An 8,187-nucleotide genomic window follows, 5' to 3' on the forward strand; every position below is an offset into this window, starting at 1 on the left:
CAGAAATACAATTTGAGGAGACGTAATCCAGCACTGAAGCTTCTGATTTTAAAGCAGGGAATTTCAGCCTGTGTTTGAGTTTGTCAGGGCTAAGCATGACCAGAGGTACACAATGAGCCAGTGGATGATGCAGGACTTAAAAAGCTCAAGCACTGAAAACAGAAGCTGGGAAAGAAGCAGAGAACGAAGAACGAAGAACGATGGAGTTACAAAGGGGTAGCCTGGAAGGAAATCTTGGTACTTCAGAATGACTGGGAGACTCACCAGTGTTTACGGAAGAGGGAAAGGACACTTCTGAATAATGAGCCTCCATGCAAATTGTCCATCACTCATCCTGGGAAAACAAGTGGAGATTCCCTGATTTAATGGTCAGTTCCTGCAGAAGTGCCTGTTACTCAGTGTCTCCATCGGTCTTCTGTGTGATTGAGAGTCCCAATGTAGCAACAGTATTTAAGTATGAGTTATTTCTATTTATTTTGAGTCTGTGGGGGTCTTGTCAATGTGAGTGTGCTTGTAAATGATTTCTTTTGAAGATATATTGTAGCAGAAGTTAAAATTTTGTCACCAAACTAAACTTATTGTTTAATGACTTGTGCATGTCCAGTAAAATGTATAGTATTTGTAAGGTGCATTGTATCCTCTATAACTATTGGTACATAGGAAGCATACAGAACAAACCATTGGTTTGTATCTGGTATTACCTTATTAAATAATCTTATTTTCAGACCTCAGGGTAAGACACCTTACCATAGTATCTGTTACATTTAAATATCAGCTTTACAACTATGTGGCATCCTATGTACATAATCTCATTTAATCCCTGTAACAAGAGTGTATTGTGGTACACTCTATTATTATATTCATTCCAGAGCAAAGGGAATGGAAAGATAAAGTAACTTGCCCAAGCTAGTAAATAGAAGACCTCAGATTTCCAAGACCGTCATCTACTGTCCTTTTAGAACACAATTTATAGCTGTGTTTTACTTTAAGAAATTTATTCATTCAACAAACGCTTAAGAAATGCCCTTGCACGTAAATATCTGTTCCAGGCAGTGAGTCTACAGGATGTGAGTAAGACAAAGGACCTCCCCTAAAGGAGCTCATAGCTTAATGGAGTGAGCAATAAGAAAATGTATTATTACAATTTAGTGCAGTGTCATAGCATAAGGTATTAGAGAAGAACAATAGTGTGAGGAAGAAACTATAGAAATATTGCCAAAAGGAGGAGGCACTCTGAGTGGCTGGTCAGTGTGTTCTTAGACAGTTGAAAATTCTTAAATATTTTAATAAAGCAATTTTAGTTTATGAGAAGTCAATATTTTAAAAAATGTGGAAAATAACTCTTGTGTTCCTTTTCTGTCATTATATTTACCCCTGATTTATTTGTCTTTGCCATACGATCTGATGCTTATTTACATACTGTCTGGTATTGTTTAGCAGTTCATTTTATTTAAATGCAATTGGATTTTGAACTCAGACCTTTCCATGATTTAAAATACAACCTCCTAATCATCTAATTTCCCTTTCTAGAAGCCACCATTTTGCTTTTTATTATTTTTCTGAAGATATTCTATGAACAGATATGAAAATATATGAAAAAGTATATTTTTTTATTTCTTCTTTTCCACATAAATGGTAACAAATTATGTGTTTGCTGTGCACTTTGCTATTTTTTATTTAATATATTATTTTGTTATGTAAAAGCTTGAACAAATTTGAAGTTCCTAAAGGTCAGCACTATGTCTTGTTTGTTTCTGGGTCACCTTTTCTATAAATATTAGTATCTTTCATAAGACTTAGTACATGTTAAATATGTGCTACACCTTGCTTTATGACTGAGTTTGGATTTCGTTTATTTTGTGTTTCTTGGAGTGGGACCCATGGGTTCTCTATGGTACACTGGGTCAACTTAGTCCTAAAGGGTGACTGTATTACTAATTCTATATGACAGAATCATGTCTGGAACTTTTTTTTTTTTTACTTGATTATAAACTTGATTTTGATGTTGCACTTGCAAAATTACATGTTCTTTTTGGAAATTCCAGAAGAGTGTCTTGACCCTAGACCCTCAACTTGCCAGTAAAGGTGCATGAGCTGTGCGTAAACCCTTTGTCCTGCCAGTTTTCATCACTACACAGGCCTCTTAAGATGCTGCTTTCCAAAGGCATTGAGATTCAGATGGCCTCTCAAGAGCTCCTAGAGTATTCCTTCCCTCTTAGCCAGTTACCTGGATCGATGACAAGAAAAATCTTCTCTGCTTTGTCACATGTCAAGGCTGAAGAAACAGAATCTCCAACAGAACGTCTTCTGTTATTTTTTTTGCACATGTTCATCTGTACAATATTCCTTGTTTGTACAAAGCACAAGCGAGGATTCTGGCTGAGCAAGACATATAGTCTGTTCACTCCATTCCTGAGTCTTAATGCCTTTTCATGGCATTGGATTTGTAAGGCACTTTATCCCTTTGTCTTGTGTTTTATTGTAAATGACAGAGGCAGAGATGATATCTAATTCTGTGTTTGATTGTCATTGTTAACACCTGCATTAATTAAATAAAATATTTTTATTTATTTTGTTTCCAGCACACCAGCATGTTCGTTTTCTTGTTTTCTACATGTTTTATAAAACCGCTCCAAGTTTAACATCCCAGTGGACATAGTTACTCGAAATATCTGCAGCCACCTTTCTAGTTCTTTTCTTTTCTTAGCTTCTATGTTTACACAGCATACTCTTGAAGCCTGTACAATGAAAAATCACAAAAGAATTATTTTTTAAAAGAAGGTATTGAAAAATTTTATTCTCTCTTCTTTTAAGACAATATTTAAAAAGTCAAAATTGTGTCATCTAAATTGGAGGAAGGGTGGAAGAAGAGTGGTCGAGGGAAGTACAGGGAAGCGAAGGGGCTTTCCTTTGTGAGAGGACTCTTCTCAGACCAGTAAACATGGATATGTAAGCGGCAGAATGCATATGAGGCTAGATGTATTTCAATCTTCAGGTTCTGGAAAGGAAGTGAGAAACCTAGAATGAAGCCAAGTTGAGAACTGAGGCCTGTTAGAAGGTGAGACTGGAAGAGGATTTATAGTTTTTAAACAAAATGACAACACTTTTCCCTTAAGGAAGTGTAGAACTTTTAATGCGTCATCTAGCTTAAATACTTAGTCGTCAAGTTCTCTTCGAAGAGACTTTTGATCATTTCTCTGAATCAGACATTCTCAAAAGGTGATTTCTAAGAATGTATGGCAGGTTTTACATGTTTTTAAAAAAAGAGTATCAGTATCTCTGTAGAAATGATGGTATAATATTTATGCCAGGTACTGGCAATTAAAGCAATAAAAATGAGTGCTGGGCATCAGGATATTCTACCTTTCTGACTAGTTTTTAATTGCCAAGTACTGGCAATTAAAGCAATAAAAATGAGTGCTGGGCATCAGGATATTCTACCTTTCTGACTAATCTTTCTGGTTGGCTTTTGAGGTCATGGTTCTCACTGGAATTTTGTGACATTGTAGAGGTCCATATTATAGAAAAGTTAGCCTGAAAATGTGCCATAAGTTTTCATTAAACTTTTACTCCATTTGTTTTAAAGCATGTGCCTATCTGCCACAGTGGGCCAAATATATTTTTATCTCAATATTTTAGAAGGCATATAAATTATAAGTATTTTAGAACTTAGAATTCAAAATTAACTTTTGCATTATTGCTATCTCTGGGCAAATTTGTGAAGACCGATATATTCCATTTTTATAATTTTTTCCTCCCCTGAGACCCAAATTTTCAAGAAAATAAACGAACGTACCCCTATTATAATTTAAATGTTTCCAGAATTATTTATATTTTAAAAGAGTTAACATTTGACCAAACTGAAGCAATTGTTAGTGGTGGGGTTTTATCATTAATAATCATGATAATTACCATTTATTGAATATGTACTCTATGCCAGGCACCAAGATTTACATACATGATCTTATTTCATGTCATAGGCTGGCAATGAGGTTTAACAACAAGGTCACCACATTTACCTGGATGGATGCCAAATCAACAAAGTCAGGGAAAATTGGAACATGGTGATGTTATTAGGAAGCTTTTAAAAAAGAGTTTTAATTGTAATTCTTGCTGATTATCTATTTACATCTTTCCCTCAACAGAAAAATATAAAATAGGTATTTAAAAGTAATACGTATATAAGATTATTACAGTAAATTTTAACATAATTTTTTATTTTTAATTACAATTGACATACAATATTATATCACTTTAAGGTGTACAACATGGTGATTAGACATTTATATAACTTGTAAAGCGATCACCCCAATAAATCTAGTACCCATCTAACACCATACAGAGTTATTACAATATTATTGACTATATTTTTATGCTATATTTTACATCCCCATGATTATTTTGTAACTAGCAATTTGTACTTCATAATCCCTTCTTTTTCACACACGTCTTCAACTGTCCCTCATCTAGCAACCATCAAAATATTCTCTGTACCTATGAGTTTGTTTCTGTTTTTTTTGTTTATTTTGTTCTTTAGATTCCACACATAAGTGAAATCATCTTTGCCTGACTTACTTCACTCAGCACAATAACCTCTGGGACCACCAATGTTGTCACAAATGGCAAGATTTCAGTCTTTTTTATGGCCAATTAATATTCCATTGTATGTATGTGCCACCTCTCCTTTATCCATTCATCCATTGATGAACACCAAGGTTGCCTTCATATCTTGGCTATTGTAAACGATGCTGCAATGAACATATGGATGCAAGTGTTTGGGGTTTGTTAATATAAGTACTCAGAAATGGGATTACTGGGTCCTCTTCTTGTTTCTTGGTATATAGCCTTTGTTTTAAGGTCTATGTTGTCTGGTATAGGTATTGTACCCCAGATTTTTTTGTTCGTTTCCATTTTTATGAAATATTTTTTTCCATCCATTTATTTTCATTCTCTGTGTGTCTTTCAATCTGAAGTGAGTCTCTTGTAGGCAGCATGAGGGTCTTGTTTTCTTATCCATTCAGCTACTTATCTTTGATTGGAGCATTTAATTCATTTATATTTAAAGTAATTATTGATAGATATGTAGTTGTTTCCATTATATTATTCATATTTCTAATCTTCAAGAAGTCCTTCAAACATTTCTTGTAGTACTGGTTTGATGGTGATTAAACTCTATCTGTCCTTCAATTCTAAATGATAGCTTTGCTGGGTAGAGTAATCTTGGTTATAGGTGCTTGTTTTCACCACTTTGAATTTTTCCTGCCAATCCATTCTGGCCTGCAAAATTTTTGTTAAGAAATCAGTTGACAGTCTTGTGGGAGCTCCATGTTCATAACTGCCTTTTTCTTACTTTTAAGATTCTCTATTTGTCTTTAATCTTTGGCATTTTAATTATGGCGTGTCTTCGTGTGAGCCTTTTTGGATTCACCTTGTTTGGGATTCTCTGCACTTCATGGACTTGTATGTCTATTTCTTTTGCCAGAATGGGGATGTTTTCCATCATTATTTCTTCAAATTTTTTTTTTTTTTTAAGCGAGGCAAACCTTGGTTGACCTCAAAATTACAAGGACCTTGTCAGCTTACAATCCTTTTTTTTTTTATTTTAATTTAAAAATTTTTTTTATGCTTACAGCACCTGGTCTTCCTAGGTGGTCTCTCATCCAAGTACTAACCAGGCTCGACCCTGCTTAGCTTCCGAGATCAGAAGGGATTGGGCTTGTTCAGGGTTCAAATGAGTTTTTAATTCCTTGTTCTCTCTTTTCCTTTTGGTACCCTTCTGATGAGAATGTTGGTTTGCTTATTGTTGTTCCAGCAGCCCCTTAAACTATCCTAATTTTTTTTGGAGTCTTTTTCTTGTTGCTGTTCTGATTGGGTGTTTTCTGCTACCTTATCTTCTAAATTTCTGATTTGATCTTCTGCTTCATCTAATCTACTGTCGATTCCCTCTAATGTATTCTTCACTTCAGTTATTGTATTCTTCATTTCTGACTAGTTCTTTTTTTATGTTTTCTATTTCCATTTTCATGTTTTCTATCTCATCATTAAAGTTTTCACTGAGTTCATCTACTCTTCCCCTAAGTTCATCGAGTATCCTTATAACCAGTGTTTTGAGCTCTGCGTCTGGTAGATTGCTTGTCTCTATTTTGTTTAGTTTTTTTGATGGAGCTTTGTTCTTTTCTTGCATTTCATACATGTTTCTTTATCTCCCCATTTTGGCTGCCTCCCTGTGTTTGTTTCTATGTATTAGGTAGGGCTGCTATGTCTCCCAGTCTTAGAGTGACCTTATGTAGTAAGTGTCCCGTAGGGCCCAGTGGTGCAGTCTTCTCTGGTCATCTGAGTTGGGTGCTTCAGGTGTGTCCCTTGTATGGGTTGTGTGTAACCCCCTGGTGTTGTTGAGCCTTGTTTGCTGTTTGCATGTTAATGGGTGGAATTGACTCTCAGGCAGATTTGTTGTGAAGACTGGCCGGTGAGGGGCTGACCTTCTGGAGCAGGATTCACTTTAGCAGGGCTCTAGTGCTTTCCTAGTCTGCCCTTTGGGTGTGTTGTCCTTGAATGAAGCCCTGGGTGGTGTTCTGACCCATTCTGAAGCCTGTCACCAGGTGTGCTGGTCTCAGGGCCTCCTGGGAAGGGCCCTGCCACAGGCCAAGTTCAGCCTCAGCAGGCACCCTGTCCGAGGCCACCTGGCAAGGGTCAGCAAGCAATCCGCAGATGGTGGCCACCCGAGCCAGGCTTGGAGGTGCCTTGAGAGGTCAAGCTGTGAACCAAGGCTGGTTGCCACTAGTGCTGGGCTTGGGGCTGCTCAGCAAGAGGTATGGGGCACGCCAAGGCCAGATGCTACTCGTTTGGGTTTTGTGCATCTTTGACAGATTTTAGGAAAGCATGAGCCAAGACAGGCCATTTGTAAGGAAAGTCACTGAAGACAGCTTGGGTGGGCTGGCAACTTAGGAGGCATGGGGTCCCAGGGAATCTCCAAGGCAGAGCAATCAGTTTAGCCAGGTTGACGGAGACTTAGATATGGCACCACATACATCTGCGTGCCAGGAGTTCGGAGGGCTCAACAGTGATGGATTCTACCAGCACTCCTGTCAAGGAGAAGGCTGCCCCTCTAGCCCTTGCCTTGAAGCCAAACAACCCAGTTCTGCCTGGTATGTCCCTGGTGCTTTTCAAACTGCTTCCCCAGTGCTGGAGCTTATAGTGCGTGAGTCCATCAGCAAGTGAGTATGCCCAAGCCCCTTAAAAGGAACGTCTGTGACTTTAGCCTCTCTCTGTCTCAGCCACAATCTCTGCTGGTTTTCACAGCCAGAAGTTGTGGGGAACTTCTCTTCCTGACACTGGAATATTGGGCTAGGGAGCTCAGTACGCTCTTCTGGAGGGACTTCTGCAGCTGAAATAACCCTACTGATTCTCAACCAACACATGCAAGTGTGGGGACCAGCCCGTTCCAAGTCTCCACCTTTCCCGCCAGTCTACAGGTGGCCTCTTCTTTATGTTCCCAGTTGTAAGACTACTTCTGTACAGCTAGACCTTATGCAACTCTCAATGATGGCTGTTCTGTAGTTTAGTTGTCATTATGATGTGGTTATGAGAGGAGGCGAGCACAGAATTTACTAATTCCACCATCTTGACAGGTTACATTAATTTTGAGTGGAGAGTAAGTAGCCAAACATTGAAATATACACTTCTTAGTTTCTTAATTGTTGTAAAGCTATTATATTTTGGTTCTATTTCCCTAGCAATTTATAATCGGATTGCAGATTTTATAGTAGAAAAGGTAATTGGGTAGACAGGAAGTTCAGAATATCTATTTCCATTCAAGAAAATATTATCAGTAAACACAGATTCCCTATCTCCTCCTTCTAGTCAGTGTGACCTCTATAGGAAATTCCATCTTTCATTGAGGAGAGAGTCAGGCTGGGGAGCTGGGCAGCAGTCTGGACTGTGGAGCCTTTCAGGTCAGATGACAAACCATACGATGATGGGGTGAGGGTAGGGGTCAGAAATGTTAAGACCTGACCATACAGAAGGGACATCTCTGCAAGGATAGGCCTGAGGAAATGGGCAGCAGCAACCTGATTGAAGGGGAGGTGAAGGGAGGTGAATATCCACCCAGTCTCTAAATTTGCATGATCACTAGGCTAGGGACCAGCCAAAGTATCACACACTCTATATTTAATGCTTTGACACAAA

At 38.0% G+C, this 8,187-nt stretch overlaps 1 protein-coding gene across 5 annotated transcripts in view; it reads left to right on the plus strand.

The window, feature by feature from the left end:
- CD274 (CD274 molecule) overlaps positions 1-1,821 on the plus strand; it is a 47,444-nt gene extending 45,623 nt beyond the window's left edge. For all 5 annotated transcript variants that reach the window (XM_036238770.1, XM_016138357.2, XM_016138358.2 and 2 more), the window contains one exon: positions 4-1,821. In XM_036238770.1, the coding sequence (XP_036094663.1) occupies positions 4-26 (23 nt within the window). In that variant the 3' untranslated portion in view covers positions 27-1,821. The remainder of the gene's footprint in view (positions 1-3) is intronic.
- Positions 1,822-8,187: the final 6,366 nt, after the last annotated feature.

This window comes from Rousettus aegyptiacus, unplaced genomic scaffold (genome assembly GCF_014176215.1).
Source record: "Rousettus aegyptiacus isolate mRouAeg1 unplaced genomic scaffold, mRouAeg1.p scaffold_m13_p_3, whole genome shotgun sequence".
NCBI lineage: Eukaryota > Metazoa > Chordata > Mammalia > Chiroptera > Pteropodidae > Rousettus > Rousettus aegyptiacus.